The 23033-nt window shown below is 41.8% G+C and overlaps 1 protein-coding gene and 1 long non-coding RNA gene across 2 annotated transcripts in view; one reads left to right on the forward strand and one right to left on the reverse strand.

Annotated features, from left to right (window-relative positions):
* Window positions 1-6681: 6681 nt before the first annotated feature.
* On the reverse strand, window positions 6682-15069 carry LOC140504443 (uncharacterized). Its single transcript, XR_011967106.1, has 3 exons — window positions 14708-15069; window positions 13573-13710; window positions 6682-6972 (listed from the first exon to the last, which is right to left on the reverse strand). It is a non-coding gene; the product is annotated as an uncharacterized lncRNA (long non-coding RNA).
* A 41-nt stretch (window positions 15070-15110) lies between these two features.
* The window catches only part of LOC140504442 (selenoprotein N-like), a 32478-nt gene continuing 24555 nt past the window's right edge, over window positions 15111-23033 (forward strand). The window contains exons 1-2 of the mRNA XM_072609374.1: window positions 15111-15401; window positions 16312-16429. Of these exons, the coding sequence (XP_072465475.1) occupies window positions 15216-15401; window positions 16312-16429 (304 nt within the window). The 5' untranslated portion in view covers window positions 15111-15215. The remainder of the gene's footprint in view (window positions 15402-16311; window positions 16430-23033) is intronic.

Genomic DNA, 23033 nt, shown 5'->3' on the forward strand with positions numbered 1-23033 from the left:
TAGTGAAGCTCAGGTCACAAATCCAGAAGAAGAAATTGACTAGAAATATCAACAAAGCCTCAAAAAAAAAATGAATCTTGTTCCCAAATCCATTGAGAATTCCTAGCAGAGTTAAAGCAAGAGTTGAGAAAAAAAATGCAATGACTTTAAAAACCAAATGAGTCATAGGGCAAAAATAAGAAGCAGAAGTTAAAGAAGAAAGATAAGAAATGAGAATTACCAACTTGGAAAAAGAGGTCCAAAATGTTCTTAAAGAAAATAACTCCTTTAAAATTAGAATTGGCCAAATGTAACCTAATGATTCCATAAGACAAAAAGGCAAAATCAAAAGTCTAAAGAAAAAAAAGGAAAATGGAGGAAATATGTCATAGAACAACTGATCTTGAAAAGAAGAAAAGGAGAGATAATTTAAAAATCATTAGACTACTAAAAGGAATTCAAGAGGGGCCACAGGAACACACCAGATTTAATAGCCACCACTATAAAGAAGCAGAAAGCTTGGGATATGATATTCCAGAAAGCAAAGGATCTACTCTTGCAGGCAACCTACCCAGCAAAACTGAGTATAATCCAACGGGGGGAAATAATGACCTTTATTAAAATAGAGGACTTCCAAGCATTCCTGATGAAAAGACCAGTGCTGAAAAGAAAATTTTACGTACAAAGGAGTCAAGAGAAGCTTTTGTGCTTCTCTTGGTAAATATGAGCAAGAAATCATAAGAGATTCAAGGTTAAACTGCTTGCCTTCTTATATGAGGAGATGATACAGGTAGCCTCTACAAACTTTATCATCACCAGGGGACTTAGAATCTATTTTAAGGGCCTGGTTGGGATTCTGTTATGTTTGGATGACCTCAAAAGAAGAATGGAAATTAAAGGGAAGAGTAATGCACTGGGAGAGGGGAAGAGGAAGAATAGTGCTGAGGGGGAATATCTCACATAGATGGAGTGTGTAAAAGAGTTTACACAACAGAGAGGGTTGGGGATGGAGCAGAGTAGACAACATTTGAACCTCACTCTCATCTTAATTGGTTAAAGGAGGTAAAAATACATAATTGAGTACAGAAATACAACTTACCTACTATACAGGATGGAAAATGGTGAAATGAAAGGGGAAAAGAGGGAGGGTAGATTAAGGGATGATTAATTAGAAATAAAACAAGCAAAAAAATTAAAAGCAAAACACTGTTAAAGATGGGGCAGAGTAAAAAGGATAAGTATCAGAGAATAGAATGGAGGCAAATACAATTAACAGTCATAATTGTGAATGAAAACAGGATAAACTCACCCATAAAATGGAAGAGGATCCCAGTATGGATTTAGAAACCAGAATCCAACAAGGTTATTTACAAGAAACACAGTTGAAACAAAGATATACACAGAGTTAAAATAAGAGGCTGGAGCAGAATCCATTATGCTTCAGCTAAAGTAAAAAAGGCAGGAGTAATAATCATGATCTCAAACAGAAGCAAAAATAGACCTAGTTAAAAGGTACAAATAGGGAAGCTATAATTTGCCCAAAGGTATGATAGACAATGAATTACTACTAATAAACATAAATGCACCAAATGACGCAGCCTCTAAATTCTTAAAGTGAAATGAGTTATAGGAGAAATAAATAGTAAAATTGTAGAAGTCTCAATTTACCCTTCTCAGACCTAGATAAATTTAATTTAAAAATTAAGAAAATGAATAGAATTTTTTAAAAATTAGCTATGATAGACTTCAGGAAAATATTGAATGAGAATAGAAAATAAATATGCCTGATGCCCAGCTGTGCATGGCATCTGCACAAAAACCCACCCTATATTATAATGGGCATAAAATTCTCACAAATTCAAGAAAGCAGAAATACTGGATTTGTTGACTAAAATGCAATACTCAGTGAAGAGCCTTTGACACACAGATTAAAAAATTTGAAACTAAAGAACTTAATCCTAAAGAATGGATGGATCAGAGAATCAATTATAGAGACAATAAATGCAATAGAGCAGATCAATGAATTCAGCATGCAACTTAAAAAAAAAAACTAGAAAAACAAATTTAAAATTCCCCATTAAACACCAAAATATAAAATCTGAAAATGAAAGGAGAGATGAACAGAAAGTTTAAAAAATATTAAATAAAACTATGAGCTCTATATTGGGAAACAATAAAAATAGTATTCCATTGACTAAAAGAAAACCAAATTGTCAGTATCAAAACTGAAAAAGATGAATTTAGAACCAATGAAGAAATGAAAGCAATTACTAGGAGCTATTTTGGAGCTCAGTAGTTGGATTATTGGGTCAAAAGGGTACAAAAATTTAGTTACTTTTCTTGCAAGTTCCAAATTGGTATCTAGAGCTGTTGGATTTGTTCATATCAAACTCAACAATCTAATACATAAGTCACTTGGAAAAGAAAAGTGCCTTTTGTTTTCTTGAATTATTCTCCTACCTAGATGGTAATAACAGGAATCATAAGTTGAGATGTCTTTGGAAATTAATAGTAACCTGTAGACACCTGGCCCTTTTAAGATTGCCTCTGAGGGGTGGGTGGGGCAGAGAACCAGTGATAATGAAGTTATGGTTAAGAATGTAACCTGGTAGTGGTGGAGATGGATTTTAGTTACAAATGGGAGATGCTTTCCCCTGAGCCTACAGGACAAGGACTCAAGAATCCAAGAAGACATGGCATTATTGAAAAAATACTAGATTAAGAATCAGAAAACATGGAGTCTGGTTTCAGTTCTGCTACAAGTTGTCATTCTCCCCTCTGAATCTGTTTCCTCCTCGGTAAAATGAGGTGATTGGATTACATTTTCCCTCAAATGCTTTCAGCCTCTGATGTTTTGTGATGTCTGGGGGTTCAGGCTATTGATTCCCTTCATGAGTCAGTATATACAGTTATCCCCTCCCCTCCCTCAAGCAATAAATATAATGGGAGAATTCTCTTCTGTACTAGAAGCTCAGAGGTAGAGAAGACGACACCACTATCCTTCAAGTACATAAGTTCACAACATTGCAGTCATTCTCCATACTTTTCTCTACCTCATCCCTCATATCCTATCAGTTGTCAAACTGATTTGACATTTTACTTCCACATGTTCATTTACTTCCCAATGTATTTCCCACCCATCCCTTTCTCTGTACTCACACAGCCTTACATCAGACACATCAAGTACTGGACAGCCTTTATTGTGCTCCACAGAAAACGAAACATGTAGATGACTCAGAATAAATGGTAAATGCCCTATACAACTCTTTTCCCTCTTTGTTGAATTCCACCTTTATTCCAGAGTCTTAAACAGATGCCCTAGGTTAGATTGAGTTCCCTTCAGAAGAGAAATGTACACACCAACAATTAGTTCAGTGAGTCCCCTTGTCATTCCAGAAACCCACTGGAACAGCTGTAAGATACTATCTGAAGGGTTTGGATTTGAACAGAGATGAAACACAGAGTTGATATACAAGTAACTTCCTAATTTACTTTTGAGACTCACTTTACCCCAAAGTTCTATAGAACTATCCTGATTAGATTTCTATGGAAGAGAGATAAACTTGGAGGTGGATGAAGCAACAAGCTTCTTCCTTCAGACCCACATGGGTCAACCAACTCATGATAAAAGAAGAGGGCAAAACCCAGATTTTTTTCATTACTTTAGATATTTGCTACTCCTTCAGTGCACCAGAGGCCTTAGTCCATCCCTAGGTTTGCTGTGCTCTGTGCTGTCTTTTGGGGAGAAAAAAAGGGAGAGGAATTAAGCAGAAAACAACTGTTCAAAAAAGTTCTGTCCTCTTCCAGGTCAGCACAAAGGAGTGACTCCCTATAATAGTCCAAGCCAATCTGTTCATCCCCAGTTAAAGTGGTGTAATCAAAATAGCAAAGACTTAGCACTTAGGAGTCCATCAAGCTGATCAAGGAATTCCATTGACCAATCCCTAACACACAGACAAGAAAACTAATGTCCAATTTGGTTAAGGGGCTCATAAAGGAAGCATTCTACATCTGCTAAGGTGAAAAGACCAACAAGAGAATTCACTTGCCCAGAACAAAGACTTATTCAAAACCCTTATCTCTCCCAGTCTGAATAAGACACCAACAGGAATCTGAGAAGTGTAACTGACTAATCATAAGTAAGGATAGAGTACCTCACTGAGGTAATATACTTTGAAGTCTACTTGCTCAACAGGAGAAGTTAGACCTCTCACATCTGCTGCTTGGAAGGGACAAACCTTAGAGCTGAGGGAGTCAAAGAAGAGAGACTTCTGCCAATCCAAGGCTAAAGGTCATTCTCTTGCTGAAAAAAGTACTGAAATAACCAGTTAAGCCCAAGACTAGAGGTGGTGAGGATGGAAGCTATCACTGAAGAGGGATTCCATTGGGTTAACCTATCCAAAAGAGATATAGTCCCTGGAAGAGAGGTGAGGAGCCAGGCAATCTGCCTGGTCTTATGTAGAAGCAACTAACCATTAGAAAAGCAAACAACCCAACTAAGTCTTGACAACAGTCCAATGGACAAGTAACCGGCCTGAAACCAGCCTAACAGTAGCTAAGTTCAGTGAAGAATCAAGCTATCAGCACTCAAGTGACCTGGCCAGCCCAATTCAGCTTAGTCCAGCCCAAACTAGTCCAATTGTGGGTAGACCTGTCCAACAGAGATTGCACATAAGGAGGTAGTCTAACCTAGCAGCAGTGCCAGTAAATGTTTTCTAAGGCCTAACTGGTCTACTTGCTGATTGTTAAGGGAAATTGTTATGAGACAAGCCACCCCCAAGGGGAACCCTCTGAATTCCAGGGGGTGTGTTCGTCCTTCGTTGCCAAAGAAGACCATTCCATCAGAGAAATAATGACATGACTTGCACTTGACTTTGTTTTGAGTGAGGGAGGACTATGCAGGTCACCAGCCTCACTTCTCCTCCAGAGCCATCTGAATCCAGTGACCCCAGGATGAGGCAGTTGGGGTTAAGTGACTTGCCCAAGTTCACACAGCTAGTGAGTGTCAGTGTCTGAAGTGACATTTGAACTCAGGTCCTCCTGACTCCTGCATTGGTATACTTGCTGATTGTCAAGGGAAATTGTTATGAGGAAAGCCACCCCCAAGGGGAACTCCCTGAACTCCAGGTGGTAGCAGTCATCTGGAGACCCAACCTGTCAGTGCCAGTGGAAGTTAAGGAAGTTAAGGAAAAGGAGAGGCTGAAAAGTCATAGAGATATTAGGTAAGGATAGGAATCAGATTCCAGTTTTCAACATATGATTACAAACCCACTAATCTTTCCATTAAAAATCTTGCCCTGTCTTTTTCATTTCTTTCCCTTCCCTATTTCTTTCTCTTTTGCCTATGCAGATCTTCCAGTTTGGGGGCATGGGGAGTTTGCAATGCTTAGAACTAGACGTAAAGGGGGGGACATTCAGCACTGCCGGGGTATCTAGGTGGGGGGAGGGGGCACCGCAATAAATAACTATAAGCATCTGGCAAACCAAGTGGCTCCAAGAATATTCTTCAGGCAAGGAATGTCCCTGAAACTTGATCACTCCCCCACATCCCCTATCCCCAGCTTCCCCCCACCTCCTTGTTCTTCCCTTCCTCTGACCGGTTCACCAGCCTCCAAGTACAAACTCCCTTTTCCCGCAACCCTCTTTCTTTTCCCCTTCATTTCTATGCGCACACTCCTGCGGTCTCCCGTACCCACCAACTCTGCCTTTTCTGGTCTGTTCCCGCCATTCTTTCCGTCCACAACTTCTTGCCCAGGATCACCTTTTCATCTCCTGTGGGCCTCCCAATATCCCCACGCTGGTCTAAATTCCATGCCACGCCTCACCCCCTCAGTGAATTCCCTTCTATTCCCTTGTATCAAAGGTCTCTGTTCCATTCTATATATTTCATCCCTCCTCAATGGCTTCCCTTCCCTTCCATCCCCACCTCACCTCCCTTCTACACGCACCCCCACCTCAGCCCCAAGTTCGTTGGGGTCCGTCGGGGCTTTCCGCTGGTCGAACAGAAGCCCCCGCCCTGGCACGGCACTGATGCCCTGGCCGCTGCCCCCCCAGAGCCAGCAGTCCATTCATCCAGCTCATTTTGGAAGCTGGCACTGCTCCTGGTCCTCTTCGGGGTCGCTGCTACCGCCTGCGGCTACGTGGGCTATGTGGGCTACGGAAAGGCTCGGATTAGGGCTCAGCGGGTGAGACCCAGCCCCGGGAGTGGGAGCCCTCACTGGGGTCATCTGGACTGTGGGCGGCGTACTCTCGGGTCCCCAAGACAAACTAAGGATCAGTTCTAGGCATTCGGTGGAACCAGGGTTTCCAGCTCCTGACTCAGGGAAGGAAAGACAACCATCTCCCCACCCTACCCCACAAGCGTGGCTCAATGCCAGGAAACTTGTCGTAGCTGGTTGGGCCCAGATGTCTTAAGAGGCAGGAAGGCCGCCTCGAACATTTAATGAGGTTCTGTGATCTCGGGCATGTTGTAGGCAGCTTTTCAGAGCCCCAGTTTCATCATTAGTAGCACTGGACAACCAGTTTCTATGAGAGTCAAATGAGATCAGATGTGACACTGGACAGGTCAGTCAACCACTGTCTGCCTCAGTTTCCCCATATGTAAAATGGAGCTAATAATAGCCCTTGCCTCCCAGGGTTGTTGTGGGGATAAAATGAGATATTTGTAAAGTGCTTTGCAAACCTTAAAACACTACATAACTCAAAACACCACATACAGCTTTTGTCATGCATATAAAATGCTTTGAAAATGTCCTTTATTGTTATTGTCATCATCTTTGTGTCTGTCCCCTAGCTCTGACACAGGAAGCAGTGCTGAAGTCCCTGGGGACAGAAGGTCAATTCCTGTTCTTCTGGCTGGACACTGACAGGGACCTGTACATCAGCCCAGAGGAGTTCAAGCCCACGGCTGAGAGTCTCAGAAGAGAAGCCGAAACATTGTCGAATCACCTTATAAAGCTTCATTTTCCCCTCTGAGGAGTGCTCCACTTCCTCCTCCAGGGCAGAATGTGAACAAAGGAGAGAACTCATGAGAAGATCCCTGGACCTGACAAAGTGCTGCCTAAACGCTGGAAATCGTCATTAACGGTGGCTGTCACCAAGGAGAGAAATAATCACTGAATAACCCCAAGCAAGCCAATGATTAAGACTCGGCAGATCCCCAGAGATCCTTTCATCTTAGGTTTTAATGTGACCTCAGCTGCTCTCACAAAATGGAATTTCAAATACTTTTATGGTTGCAATTTACGAATGTATAAATAATAAAAGCTAGTAAGATCTCATCCTTATTCTTCCCCACAGTCATACTTTGGGAACAACACAAAGGAAAATCTAGAATCCTAGAATGAGAAGGGAACTTCTTAGCTTTCTGTCGTCCAAATCTCATATTTTACAACTGAGAAAACAGACCCAGAAATGTAAAAAAAAAAAAAATACAGCCAAGGACATACACCAAATTAATGGCAGAGCCCATACTAGACTGTCCAAGCTAGCCTTATAGTCAATCAATCAACATTTATCAACAGCCTACAATGTGCCAACCACAACTCGAAACACTGAGGTTACAAATGAAAACACTAGATAGTCTTTGCCCTTAAAGAGCTCATGATCTAATGAGGGAGGAGGAAAACAACACACAAAAGAAAGCTGAAAAGGGGGAAGGGGCTGGGGAAGGAAGTACCTATCCTAGGGACATGGTAGGTCCAGTTCAAGGATTACAAAGAGGCGAGAAATGAAGAAATGGCTGGTCTGGGAGTTTTCTTTAAGTGGAGGCTTTGGAAAGAGTACTTCCTCCACCCTCCAGCCCTCCAGAGAGAGGAACAGAGGGTACTGAGGTGAGGAATAAGTACCAAAGCTGAGGCAGTCTCAAAGGATGATGAGTTTCCTGCCAAGAAGTTTTCCTTTGGGTGATGTGGACTCTAGTCCAAGGAGTATGAGGTGGCAGGACATAGCCTTTTTAAAAATTTTAAATCTCACAGAATCACAGAATTTCAGAAAACTGAAAATTGTTGTCTGACAGTCAATAAGTATTAAGTTCTTACTATGTACCAGGAACATTGGTAAGTGCTGGAGATAGAAATGTGGAAAAAAGAAAGATGGTCCCTGTCCTCAAGGAACTTACAATCTGATAGGGGAAGAGGACACACATAAGAAAACTGTAGGGGGTGGGGTGGTTAAGGTACCTGAATGAGGGAAGGACATGGCAGAGGAGTCAAAGGAGCCCCAAAGTAGTGCAGCCAAATGGGAAATGAGATGTGTGTTCTGAGCTCCTTCCTGAAATGGAGGTTTTGGAGTTCTCAGCTCTGCCTTCCAATCAGAAGGGAGAAAGTATGAGGTAAGAGTACCAAGACGGATTCAATCTTACAGGATGATGTTTTCCCAATGATGAGTTTCTTGCTCCTGCCTCCAAAAGACTTGGATTCACATTCCAGCTAGAACACTAGCTGTGTCATCCTGGGCATGTCAGGGACTTAGTCCCTCAGAGCCTCAGTCTCCTTTGGTATAAAAAAAAAAAAAAAGGAAAGGAAAAGAATCATTGTACTTATCCTAAGTTTGTTGTAAGGAAAATGTTTTATCCACCCTATAGCTTTATAAAAATGGAAATTATCATCTAAATTAAATGACACTATTCGTAAAGCATTTAGCACAGTGCCTGGCACATGGTGGGCACTGTACAGATGCTTATTCCCTCTCTCCCATCTATTCTACCTTCCTCTCTCCCCATTCCTAGTCTACCTTTTTTTCCCCCCTTAAACAGAAAAGGAGCTGAAGTCAGAGAGTAGAAGTGACTTTCCCAAAGCCCCATGATCGTTCAACATTTATTAAACAAGCATTTGCTAAGCACTTGTCCCCTGAAGAACACAGGTCAAAGTGCTAAGTTTAGCTGAGATATAGTTCCTACTTTCATGGTTCTTACAGTCTATTAGCCAGACCATCAGTGACAAGAACTTCCCCTAATCACCCCCTCCCATTATAAAGACTGGACTAAACATCTAGTGTCCTAACTTTTATTTTAGTGACTTTTCCAAGACATCAGAAACAAAAATAGTCTTTTAGGCAAACATATATTTGCCATTCAAACAGCTCTTCAGATTTGCACCTTCTGAAGAAAAGTTTGAATGCCTGCAAGGTTAGCTCGAGAAAGGACCTGTGTCCAGTACTAGGTGATCTTCAGAATCTTCCTAAGACAATTCAAATGGAAGCAATTCAATTTCCTGGCATAGTGCTGGTACACTATCCAGGTTTCACAGTACAACAATGAGGTGAGCACAGTGGCTCTGTAGACCTTCAGTTTGGTAGACAGCCTAATATCTCTTCTCCCCTACACTTTCCTTCAGAGCTTCCTAAACACTGAGCTAGCTTTTGCAACATGTGTGTCAACCTCATCATCTATATGTACATCCCTGTAAAGTATACTGCCAAGGTAAGTGAACTTATTCACAGAATTCAATGTTTCTCCATTTGCTGTAACTGATGGTTCTACAAATTGATGATGCAGTGCTGACTGATAGAGAACTTTCGTTTTCTTACTGTTGATTGTCAGACCAAAATTAGCACAGGCAGCAGAGGATTGATCCTTACTTTGTTGTATCTCAGTCCTAGAGGCTGCATTGAGTCCACAATCATTTGCAAACAAAAAGTCATATGCAAACTCTCCCTCCACCTTTTGTCTTGACTAATAGCCTATTTCAAATTTTAAAAATTACCATCAGTGTAGACCTTCATGCCATTTTCATCCTCGTAGAAGGTGTCCAACAACATTGCTGAGAACATCATACTAAAAATAAGGGAGAAAACACACAGCCCTGTTTCACTCCACTGGTGACTGGGAACATCATCCATTATCCAGAACCCGGACAAGCATGCTGTCATGAAACTGACATACAATAAAATGAACTTCTCTGGGGAACTGAATTTTGACATAATTTTCCACAAGTCCTCATGGCTAACAGTATCAAAGACCTTGGTCAGATTGATGAACATTGTGCTCCTGACATTTCTCCTGGAAATGTAGGGTAGCAAACACCATATCAACCATTCCTCAAACCTTTCTGAAGCCACACTGGCTTTCAGGTAGATGACCATTTTCCATGTACTTTCCTCACAATAATATGGCAAAGGATGACTTAGGAGAAACAAACCTGGACACTGAGTTTCTATTCTGCTCCTCTTCTCTGTCAAGAGATTGAAAAGGGAAAGACCAAAAGGTTTCAGCAGAAATTGAAGCCCAAGATAAGGGACGACTTAGTAAGAATACACTCAGGTGCTCTAAAGGCCAACTGCCTTAGCCCAGGTACATCACTGGTTCTGGAAGAATCCTGTAAATGTGCTTGCTCAGCTGTTGCAGGTAATCTCCAAGGAGTCCTAGAACCAGAATAGTCTCAGAACTGGAATAATCATTTTAACAAGACTGTTGTGTGAAAAAGATGACATAGGTACTATTATTATCCCCATTTGACAGATGAGGAAAATGAGACTGAGAGAGGTTAAGTAACTTGTTTGAGGATCACCCCTTTTTCTTTGTATCCTCAGTCTTTAGCCCAGTGCCTGGCATAAGCAGATGTTCAGTAAATGCTTCTTTATCTGACTGTATTTAACATTTGAGGAGGGATTCCAACTCAGGTATTCCTTACTCCCAGTCTAGCACCATATTCCTTATGCTGGCAGCTCTCCTCTGCCTCTGGTGCCAATTCACTTCCAGGAAAGCTTGAATTTGTCTCCAATTGCACTGAGATGAAAAAAACACAATCCAAGCCTGGGTTGCAGAGCATCACTCCAGGGACCCCAGAAAGGAAGCAGACAGACACCTCAAAGGATGCAGCTTTTGTCCTACCCATGATTTTTGTGGCAGGTGAAAGATGTAAACTTTAATACAGCAAGATGATGAGTCAACTGTCAGGCAGCTGCTGTATGTTTGAACCTCCAGAAGGGGGTTAGTTTTAATTTAAAAGTAAAGGATAAATGAAATGTACCTGTTAGGAAAACATGAGAAAAATAATAATATTCAAGGAATTGAGAGGATTAGGCCAGAAAGTGGTCAACTGCAGGGACTCGGTGAACCACAGTGATTCCATCTTGTGACTCAGTTCTGGAGCTAGCACAGTTCCCTTTCTATTCAATTATAGATTTAGTCCAACTTCTGTCTTGTGAGAAAACTTTATCCAGTGGTGGGAATTGACAGAAAACCTTGTGGCACTGTTTGAACACAGCCCTGCATGGGTGGGAAACTGGACCACCTCAATTTGATTCTTAGAGATCCTTAATTAAGAACCTAGGTTATGCTGACCAGAAACCCAGGCAGCTCCAAAGATTGATGCAAGGAGTTTTCTCACAATTGCATATCTCAAGTAACTCAGATGGCTTATCTGGAAATTGGTCCTGTACTGATCAATCAGTTACTGTTTCCATGTCCTTTGATTGTTCTGTACTTGGGAGGTGGGGAAGTAGGGCACCTCCTTTCCTGATTTCAGAGAATTGTACCTGTTCTCTCTCCCAGGCCCCAACATGGAAAATTCATAATCTTTCTTCCAAATAGAAATCAGATGACCTAATCTTGTATTCTGGTTAATTGTTTCCTTTTAATTAACTGGCTTTATCTGATTAATTGTTTTTAATGTATAAAAGTCTCCCTCTGTATTCAGGGTCTACGACTAAAGCTGAAAAGATCTGGTCCAGGTTTGTCGGGCAATTGACATACATTGCCTAATAAATCGACATGCTTGGAAAATCAAGCTTTTGTTTCCGCAGTCATTTCATCTTTTACCTACCACATTTTATATATGTTAACATTTTATAAAATTATATACACAAATGATACAATATATATTATTTCTATAACATGAATATATTTTAAAAGGAGCACTTGCTGCTTCTCTCACCTGTCTCCAAAGCATATATATACACACACATACATATATAGATGTATGTAGGTATATACATGTGTCCACCTAAGTGTTATGTACGTATGTGGTGTATAAATACACAGATATGCATATGTGTGTATGTAAATATATGTATATTTTTTTTAATTTCCCCTCTTGATGTGTGATTTCATCAGTGTAAGAAGTTCTTCCTACCGAAGTATATCTCCAAGTGTTTTGCAAGTTATAGTCATATAACCCTGAGGATCACTTGGCTTGCCCAAGGTCATACAGCCAGTAAATATCAGAGGAAAGACTTAACCCTCCATCTTCCTGACTTGGACACCAGTTTTCTAACTACTGCACTGCAGGCTTACAATTAAATAGATGCGTGATACAATTCCACAATTTAGAAAGCCAGCGGCATTCCACTGGAGCCAGACTCTGCACAAGGGAGGGTAACACACACAAGGGAAAGAGGTCACAAAGCCCAGTCAGGGCCAGAGCAGGGCATCATTGATTTGTGTGTGCCTGGTAGTGGTGACACTTGGCACTGACTTTGACAGAAAGAAGCTGACAATGATTAGAGAGTGGGGTCCCTGACCCTTCTCTAAAACCCACAAACAAGAATACAAAAGGCTGAGTAGAGGTAAATTAAGAAGAGATTTGCATTTCTTTGTACCCCCAAAACTTGACAGTGTCAGGTACACAGTAGCCATTTAATAAACAAATGCTAGTTGACTTAGAGACCATGAAGATGGTGCCCTGGGGGCCCCTGATTCAGGCCTAAAAGACAGCAGAGATCAGGGATTATGAGGCATCAATCTTGCTTCTCTATCTCCAGGTGAAGGTGGGGAGAGAGGGGAGAAAGACTTTGGGATGGAGAGGGTGTCCTTATTTCTGACAATCTATCTCCCACACTCTCCTGTTTACCCCGTGTTGTGTGAGCAAAATGCACTCTATCCAACCTTCCTACCCCATTTCCAACACCCTTCAGGTCTCCTCCTCCTTTTCCCAGAATTGAAGAATTGAAGGAAACCCAAGTGAATTCAGCCCAATATTCCAGCTTGGCCTAGGGCTCCATCACAGGTAAAGAGCCTATAGTTAGACCCAGTGGAAGGGGCCAGTTCTTGTCCCAGAAAACAGCCCCTGTTTGGAAGAACCATTGCTAGCATTAGGTCAGTAGAAGCTCTTTGCATTGTTCCTTTCAGTTTCTTCCTCCCTTTCACCATCTTTAGCGACCACATCCCTAAGTTACCCACAGCCTCTGTACATGTGCAGTCAGTGTACATGCTCTTCAGATTCTCTCTACTGGGTTCAGTCCTCCTGCCCTTTCAGGGTTAATAAATTGCAACTGGGGACAATACACCACCTTTTCACACAGTGATGTCCAGTGAAGGAGGGGAGAAAGGGAGATTCCTATAGGGTTTAGTCACAAGAAACAGAAAGGGGAGTATAGCTGGCAAATATTAACTAGCCAAAACTGTGTGGCAGAAGTGTCCTTGCGATGATCTCTGTCTGAGAACAGCGATGGTTAGAAACTGCTAAGGTATGTGGGAATATCCTTGGAGGCAGTTAGAAACTGCAGGTCAAAACAGAGATTTCCAGAGATTTCACCCAGGAATTAACCTGGGTGAAAGGCAAAGGTAATTAAAAACTGCTAGTCAGAACAGGGTAGGGGCCCAGAGATTCCCAAGAATTGATACCCTATACTAATAAACATGGTCTCCCTTACCTCCATATATGGTTCAGACAATCCATGTACAACTGGTAGATGGTCTTTTATTCAGCATTTGCAGAGGTGATGGTTCGTTATTCCCCTGCATCTGCCAGTTGTCCTGACCTATTTCTTGCCACTGCACTCCAAGTGACTCTGGAGGGAAGAGTGAGGGTGATGACTTTGCACAGTCCTTCACTTAAATCCAATTCACTTACAAGCCAAGATATCACCCTCCTGATAGCACCCTCCTCTTCAAGAACCAAGGACAAACAATAACAATCTATGAGTATCTGCTCACTGGAAAGTTCAACCAACTCTTCCATGAATAAATAAGTGGCTGCCGTCTTTGATAGGGCCCTGCCACCTTGAAGGTGGAGAACATCCCTGCAGATCCTTGGAAAGACTCTACTCAAATCCCTAGTCCGTAGAACCATCACTAACAGTCCTTTCACAGCATGGAGGTCTCCTAATGCCCAGAAATTAACCCTTCCATCCACAGTTATCACCTCACTCCCCAAGTGCCCAGGACCACCTCCAAGTTGTTCACTCTTCTTCCCCATTCTTATTCCTTCCTATATGTTTGCAGCTTGTGTGGCTGGCCTCTGGAATCCATCACTGGCCTCTGATAATAGTGCCAATGTACCACTAATAAAACCACCTGCAACAATTCTTGCTGTAATCTCTTCCTGTCAGAAGCTCTTAGAAGAGTAATAGATTGGATCATTAATACCTTCCTATACCTTGTGAGCCACTGACCAAAGCTGAGACTACGTTACATACTCTTTGACCCAGCAACAGTATCATTATTTTTAGATCCCAAACAGATCAAAGAAAAATGGAAAAGTTCTATAAGCACAAAAATCTCCATATCCCTTTTTGTCGCAAAGAACTGGAAACTAAGGGGGTACCCAACAATTAGGGAATGGCTAAACTAATCATGATGTAGGAATGAGATGACATGAAATGCTACTGTGCCATAAGAAATGATGAAAGGCACCATTTCAGAGAAACATGGGAAGATTTGTATAAACTGATGCAGAGTGAAGCGAGCAGAACCAGGAGAATGACTTGTCAGCAACACTGTAAAAATGAAAAACTTGGGATTCTGATCAATGCAATGATTCCAGAGGATAGGTGAAGAATAACTCACCTCCTGAACTAAAAGTGCTGAAACGAGACACATGTTTGGAATTTGCTGAGTCCAAAATTTGGGAATTTGGAATTTCTTTTGACTACGCATATATGTTGCAGGGGGGGTTGTTTTTCCTTTGGAGGGTGGGGAGAATCAATTCTTGTTCATTGAAAAAAATGGGATTTTTTAGGGAAGAGTCTCCTCTTGGGCTGAGCGTGGTATACACTGGATGGCTGGATTACACCCTCATAGTCAGTACCACACACTGCAACACTCCCGGAACCCCGGGCTCAGCCCCCAGCTCCCGGCCCGCTTCCCATCTCCTGCCAGTTTAGGAGACTGAGCATCTTCAGTTATCAGACACCGGTCCCGCCCATCCCGGCTGTCAGCCAGTGGTTCTGGCCACACCCCTCCCAAGCCGTTAACTGGTCTCTTTCAACAGCTGGCCCCACCCCCTCCCCGCCATTGGTCTACCGTTGGCATTTTCTCCTCTGAGGAGGAGGAGCCCGAGCCGCGGCCTCCTATCATGGACCTTCCCAGGAGGCCGGCGCCCAGCAAGCCCCGCCAACCCCGGCAGCCCCGGGGCCGCCCGCCCCGCCGCGCCCACCTCCCCTGGGACCTGGCGCTGCTGATGGCCCTGCTGGCAGCCCTGCTGGCCGTCGCCGCCCGGGGCTATGTGGGCTTCAGGGAGACCCAGGCCGAGGCGCTGCGGGTCAGGCCCGGCCTGGGGAGGGGGTGGGGGACGGGACCGCGCTGGAGCTCCTTCCTCCTCCCTGTCCCCTCCCCCACTTCATGCCCTTCCTCCTCCTCATGTCCCCCTTCTTTCTCCCCATGTCCCCCTCCCTCTCCCCTCCCCGTTCATCCCCGTCCCCCTCTTTCTCTCCCATCCCCTTGTTTTTCCTTTCCCTCCCCTCCCCCTCCTCCCCCCTCCCCTCCCATCTTCCTTCTCCTCTCCCATCTCTTTCCCCTCCCCCTCCTCTCCTCCTCCCCTCTCTCTTCATTCCGGGTTCATCTGTCTCTCCGGGGTCCCTTGCCCTTTCCCTCCGCTCCCCACACTCAGGCCTCTCCAGCTCAGCCTTCACCCAGTCCCTAACCTCTGAACCATCCCCGCTTCCGTTAGTCACAAATGCCGTTTACCTTGGCTGCCTTCTCACCTCCCTTCTGTCCTTGGATGTGAAGCCTAGCCTTCCCCTGGAGATCCGCACCTTCTTTTCTCTTACCCCCAACCCCTCGGACCATGTTCCTTGTTCCCCACTACTGCTTTCTGACACCTTTGCTCCTTTAACGCTCACTCCCATCTCACCTAGGACATCTGGGCTGTTACCTGGGGGGTCCCCAATTCTCTTTCTTCCTCCCTTCATCTCCTTATTCACCCTTACACCTGCCTCCTTCCAACACCACCTCCATTCCCACAAGCTCAGCCATCCCTCATCTAACCCCTTTCTCCTGCCTCCCTCCCTTCCCCCACCCCCACCTCCAGTCAACTCAAGTTTGCTTCAAGTGTAAAAGGTCTTAACTGTGTCTGATCCCAAGACCAGAAGAGCAGCAAACAAAGACCCAGGGAGTCCAGAGGCCTCTTGTATGCTGAGTCTGTCTTTCTCTGTTCCCTTGTTCTGACACAGGAGATCGCACAGAAGCTTCTGGGGACAGATGGATTCTATCTCTTCTCTTCTCTGGATAAGGACAGAGACATGTCCATCAGTCTTGAAGAATTCAAGCCTAATGCTAGGAAATTAATAGGTACTTGGGAGTCACTAGGGGCTGATAGAGAAAGACCCTGGGGGAAAATTGGAGTGACTTGTTCTTTTCCCCCTCTAAAAACAAAAATCCCATTTCTGCCTCAAAGGTCAAGGGGAGGATAAAAGATATAATTCATTCTAAAAGGTTTTCTTATTTAAGGGCTCTGCAAACATTAGGCATTATTAATGATCATTATCAGTGATGACAGTGGCAATGCATAACAGGCAAACTAATGAGCCCTCAAATTCCCAGAGCTGCTTTCTTCCCAGACTTTATTGTGATCTTAGCCTTTCTCACAGGATAGTGTTTCATATGTGTTCCAGTGTATCTTCCTACTACTGTGGGTCACAACTCATCTCCCTCTTATCTTGTGTGTCTCTTGTCTGTGTTCTGTAATCCTTCACAAGATCATAGATTTAGAGCAAGAGGGAATTTCAGAGGCCAGCTAGTCTAATCCCCTCATTTTACAGATGAGGAAACTGAGACAGGAGGTTAAATGATTGTTCAAGGTCATACAGTATCAGATCCTTTGTGTCTACCCAACTCTCCTTCCTCTAAGAGAACCTATGGTCCCCTTCTCAGAATAATGCTAAATGTATAAAACAAAGCTTGTCACAAAGGAAACCAACTATACTGAAGTACAGTTATCAACATTTTAATAAGTGACAAGACTCCCAGTTATAAATAATAGCTAGCATTGATATAGCACTTTAACAATTGCAAAACATTTCACAAATTTTATCTTATCTGATACCACACCTCTGGGAGGTAGTTGCTGTTATCCCCATTTTACGGATGAGGAAACTGAGACAGAGGTTAAGGGACTTACCAAGGGTCATCTGTCAAATAAGTGTCTGAGGCTGGATTTTAATTCAGGACTTCCTAATGCCCAGCCCAGCTCCTTATCCACTGCACCACCCAGCTGCCTGCTTTATGAACCCCAGCTTTAGATCTCTTGATATTATTTGGAACCAATGGGAATCAAGTACTCTCTCTATTAGTTATCCTTCATTCTCACAATATGCCCACACCCTCTCTTCTTGTTCCTTGTCTTGATCGCATATTTAGGCTGTTTCTCTTATAAACCCGGCACTTGATTCCACCATGCATCTCTCTAATGCCTTGTAAGTAACTGACACCTTGAATATTCTTGAGATGGTGGTATTCCATGCTTCAAAGCCAAGTAGGATCACCAGAAAGACATTGGTATTCAAAAGATGATCTTTGCTTCAGGGAAAAGCTTAGGGTCGTTAATAGCACTGGGCAATTTCCCAGATGCTATCCAGCCTGCTTTCTTCCTCTTCAACTCTGGGTCATTGTCCCAGTTCATTGGGCATTAGCAGTGTCTAGCCAAACTATAGAAAGTTCAGCTCTGTGACCTGTCTCTGTCATGTTCTGAACAGTATGCCTTCTTTCTGTCTTTGATTTTTTTCAGCATAAATAGTTGGGCTGGACTCTTCAATAATTATGGATCTCATAACACTGCAGTGTTTGGGAACAGGATACAGTCAGCGCAGTGTCATGCGTAAAGAGGAGCACCTACAAAGTTTTTGCCATCTCTTGACCTTATTCTTCCTTTGGGACTCTGAATTTAACATCCTTTATGAAACTAGCAAACTCTTAGTGAACATGCTTCTTCCTGTTTTGTGTCTCATTTGAGATTTATCAGAGAAACAGTGTAGTATAGCAAACTAACCTCAGAGTCAAAATGCCTGGGCTCAAATCAAATACTGTGTGATCTTGGTCAAATCAGTTTCTCAGTGTGCTAGTTCTTCCTTTTAAGACTGTAAATTGCAAAGGAGCTGCCAATTTGCATTTGTAGATTCCTCATCTGGTAATTTCCTAAACCAATGAAATGACAGATACATTCCCTATGGATATGATTATTTGACCATTGAACAAAATTATGTGTTACATATCTTTATCCTTACCAGAGGATAATCTTTCAGATAGCATTTTGATCTACTGAGTTAAATGCTTTTCTTGCAGTTAACATGAAATAAATACAATGGGAGCTTTATTCTCTATCTTTTAGCCAGGTGTAGCATAACTATAAAGTTATATGGTCTGCTTTTGAATTTTGTAAGTAAAAACATGGTCTGTTCCCTTCACATGTTTTCGTTAAGGATGCCCTCAATATATAGATAGATAGATAGATAGATAGATAGATAGATAGATAGATAGATAGATAGATAGATGATTCTCATGAAGATTTTGTAGATATAGGAAAGTAGGTATATGGGTCAGTAGTCACCATCTTCTTTATCACTTTTTAGTAGTCATAGTTAGTTGGTTGTTTTAAGGATTTGGTATCTTCTCAGGTGCCTTGAGAGTCAGTCCTCCAGTCCCCTCAAAATTTTGTCATCTTCAGTGCCCTGGGTAGATTTGGTCTAGCCCTGTTGTTTCTTCCATCTTTGTCTTTTTATATGTCATTTCTACCTCCCTTATAGCAATGGTGAGAATTCAAATAGAAATGGATCCCTGCAGTCACGTATTGCCTTAGGAAACCACATTATCTATGTTTTATTGCACTCATATTTATTTTTTCAATATTTTCCAATTACATCTTAATCTGATTCAGCCATACTCAGATGCCTTTGTCATACAGCATATCAGGGACTGTTATATTAGGGTACAAATATAGTATATTCACTTTTATTGATAATTAAATATCTTTTTAGAGTAATTTTGGCAGGTCTTTTCCATTTTCTCATCTATTCTTTGCCCTTTCAGATTTATCCTTAAATGTTCTCAAAATGATCTGGCTTATTTAAGTTTTCCATAAATGTGCTATTCCCTCTATTGTTTGTCACTTTTATAAGATGATACTGCTCATAATATACCATCTTTCTCTATAAAATTTTACAAATGAATTTGTATCCTAAACAAATATTGTTTTGATCTTCTATATTTCTCCTCTTAGAAAGGAATTCAAATATTTACTGGCCAAGATTGTTTTTAAGCTTTCTTAGCCTCCTTGCTCTGTGGCTGATTTATATTGCTTAAACTTCCTTAGGAAAAATAGTGATAATCTGTGTCAATGACTGTTCTTTTATCTGTTTCCCATGTTTTAATGTCAATAGTTGGTTTAAAGAGGTCAATGTGGAGATATTTTAATTATATGCAACAACTTCTCATTTGATTCTATTAATTTGTTGCTGATTTTGAATTTTGCTCTAACAAACCAATAATCTGACTATATACATGGCTCATAAAGAAATGCCTCCCCTATCAGTCATCAATAATTTCCTATCTGCTAAGAAATGAACTTCATTTTTTGTGTGTGATACTATTCAGTGCTCACTGTGTCTAACACCTCACAACTCCATTTTTTTTATTTAAGTTTTCAACATTCATTTCCACAAGATTTTGGGTTCCAAATTTTTCCCCATTTCTCCCCTCCCCCCACCCCAAAACGCCAAGCATTCTAATTACCCCTGTCATCAATCTGCCCTACCTTCCTTCCCTTATCCTCATCTTCTTTTTTGTCCTGTAGGGCAAGATAACTTTCTATACCCCATTACCTGCATTTCTTATTTCCTAGTTGCAAGAACAACACTCAGCAGCTGTTCCTAAAACTTTGAGTTTCAACTTCTCTTCCTCCCTCCCTGCCCACCCATTCTCTTTGGGAGGGCAAGTGATTCAATATAGGCCATTTCTGTGAAGTTTTGCAAATGACTTCCGTAATAGTCATGTTGTGTAGGGCTAACTATATTTTCCTCTGTCCTATCTTGCTATTGCTTCTATTCTTTCTTTTGATCCTGTCCCTCCCCAAGAGTGTTGACTTTTAATTGCTCCCTCCTCCCACTGTCCTCCCTTCCATCATCCCCCCACCCTGCTTATCCCCTTCTCCCCCACTTTCCTGTATTGTAAGATAGGTTTTCATACCAAAATGAGTGTGCATTTTATTCCTTCCTTTAGTCAAATGTGATGAGAGTAAGCTTCATGTTTTTTCTCTCACCTCCCCACTTTTTCCCTCCACTGAAAAGTCATTTACTTGCCTCTTTTATGAGAGATAATTTGCCCCATTCTATTTCTCCCTTTCTTCTCCCAATATATTTCTCTCTCATCACTTAATTTCATTTTTTATAAGATATGATCCCATCCTATTCAATTCACCCTGTGCTCTCTGTCTCTCTCTATGTGTGTGTGTGTGTGTGTGTGTGTGTGTGTGTGTGTGTGTGTGTGTGTGTGTGTAATCCCACCAACTACCCAGAAACAAGTTTCAAGAGTTACAAATATTGTCTTTCCATGTAGGAATGTAAATAGTTCAACTTTAGTAAGTCCCTTGTAATTCTTCTTTGCTGTTAACCTTTTCATGCTTCTCTTGATTCTTGTGTTTGAAGGTCAAATTTTCTTTTCAGCTCTGGTCTTTTCATCAAGAACACTTGAAAGTCCTCAATTTCATTGAAAGACCATTTTTTCCCCTGAAGTATTATACTCAGTTTTGCTGGGTAGGTAATTCTTGGTTTTAGTCCTAGTTCCTTTGTCGTCTGGAACATCATATTCCAAGCCCTTCTATCCCTTAATGTAGAAGCTGCTAGATCTTGTGTTATCCTCATTGTATTTCCACAATACTTGAATTGTTTCTTTCTAGCTGCTTGCAATATTTTCTCCTTGACCAGGGAACTCTGGAATTTGGCTACAATGTTCCTAGGAGTTTCTATTTTTGGATCTCTTTCAGGAGGTGATTGGAGGATTCTTTCAATATTTATTTTGCCCCCTGGTTCTAGAATATCAGGGCAGTTTTCCTTGATAATTTCATGAAAGATGATATCTAGGCTCTTTTTTTTGATCAAGGGTTTCAGGTAGTCCCATAATTTTTAAGTTGTCTCTCCTGGATCTATTTCACAACTTCATTTTTGAAGAAAGTATTCATAATACATACGGGTGAGGCTTCTGTACACACTGTATGCTTTTGGCTTTTTTTGTTTCTTAATCCTGAGCCACATTTTCCATCATCTTTATACCTATATTTGCATGGAAGACATTGGGTACTAAAATATATGTTGGTTTAACTTGGAGAGTCTCTCTTGAATTCTTCATAGTGTTTTCTTTGCCTCCTCACTGTCTATAGCAGATTTTGGTACATAAATTGTAATTCCTTCTTGATGGTCTTTTTGCAGATGCTCACTCATGAGCACTACAATAAGATGACCAGAAAGGCCATGAAATAATGTTTCTTGTTTCCTTTGGATGAACTATAAACCAATTCTTTTATTTGTCTCTCCAAGAACTTTTCAGATAACCCTCATTTAGATGCAACTTCCTTTTGCCTTCTGTTTTCATTTGCATTGAGGTTGTCAATATTGTTATGATTCAATTCCTCTGGCAATGCTCATTAGTTACTATGGACAAGGACCTCACTTTCAGAGTATCAGCAGTTAATTTTTATAGATAGTCCAGGAATGGTGTGGGTCTTAGTACCTTTTGCCCTTATTCCTATCAATCTGCAAAAGCAAAAGGGGAGAGAGGCAGGCCATATCACACTGAGGGCTATTTTCAATATTTATTTGTCATATGGGTTGTGATTCTCCAAAAACTGATCACTTCTGGCCAGTTTAGGGGTGATGAGCCTTTCCATACATGGCTTCAGTTAGAGGACATAAATCCTTTTCAGTAGAACCTACTTTCCATACATGACTTCAGTTAGAGGACATAAATCCTTTTCAGTAGAACCTCCCTAAGCTTGCTCTCTTCCAACATATGTTGAAAGCCCAAGGTCACCTCGACACCACAGTGAGGCATTGGAGTATGACTTTTGTAAACAACAAATGAAATGTGTTTCCAGATATACACAGCTTCATCCTCTTAATTTCTGAACATCTATGTTTTTAGAAACAGTACGAGCAGAAATACAGAACTGAAAAAGAACCCCAGAAAACACAGGCTAACCCATTTATTTTTATTGATAGAAAAATGAAGTTTAGACATGTGAAGGGACTTTCCTAATACCATATATTTAGATTGTTTGCAGTAGACCTGGGATTAGAGTATAATCATTATCATTCCAAAACCTGTGCAGCAAGGTGGTATAATGGATAGAGTACTAGAACTAGAGTCAGAAAGACCTGACTTGAATTCCACATCTGATTCTGTGCTGCTTCAAGTCTATCTTCACTCCAATTCATTCTCCATTCAGCCACTAAAGTGATTTTCCTAAAGCACAGGCCCAACCATCTTACCCCCCTACTCAATTCCAGTAGCTCCCAGTCACACATATTATCTCACTCATTAGACTGCAAGCTTCTTGAAGTCGGGTACTGCCTTTTGCCTCTTTTTGTGTCCCCAGCCCTTAGTACACTTAATCTGTCACATAGTAGACCCCCGTGAAAGTATTGTTCCTAAAACAACTCCTGACTTCGTCAGGCAGGGAAAATTGCCCCATTTTACAATTGGGAAAACAGAAAATGGGGTACAGAGTCAAGTCTAAGATGCAGCCCCCTACCCAAACAGTTCTCTGTCTGAGAACATTCCCTCTCACTTGACAGAGAGGAATTCTCCATAGGATAATGGAGAGGGGAACAGAAGTACTTTGCTCCTTGGTACCAGAAGAGAACCTCACAACTCTCCCTAGGATGGAATGGATTCTGTTAACATATCT

This window comes from Notamacropus eugenii, chromosome 5 (assembly GCF_028372415.1).
Source record: "Notamacropus eugenii isolate mMacEug1 chromosome 5, mMacEug1.pri_v2, whole genome shotgun sequence".
Lineage (NCBI taxonomy): Eukaryota > Metazoa > Chordata > Mammalia > Diprotodontia > Macropodidae > Notamacropus > Notamacropus eugenii.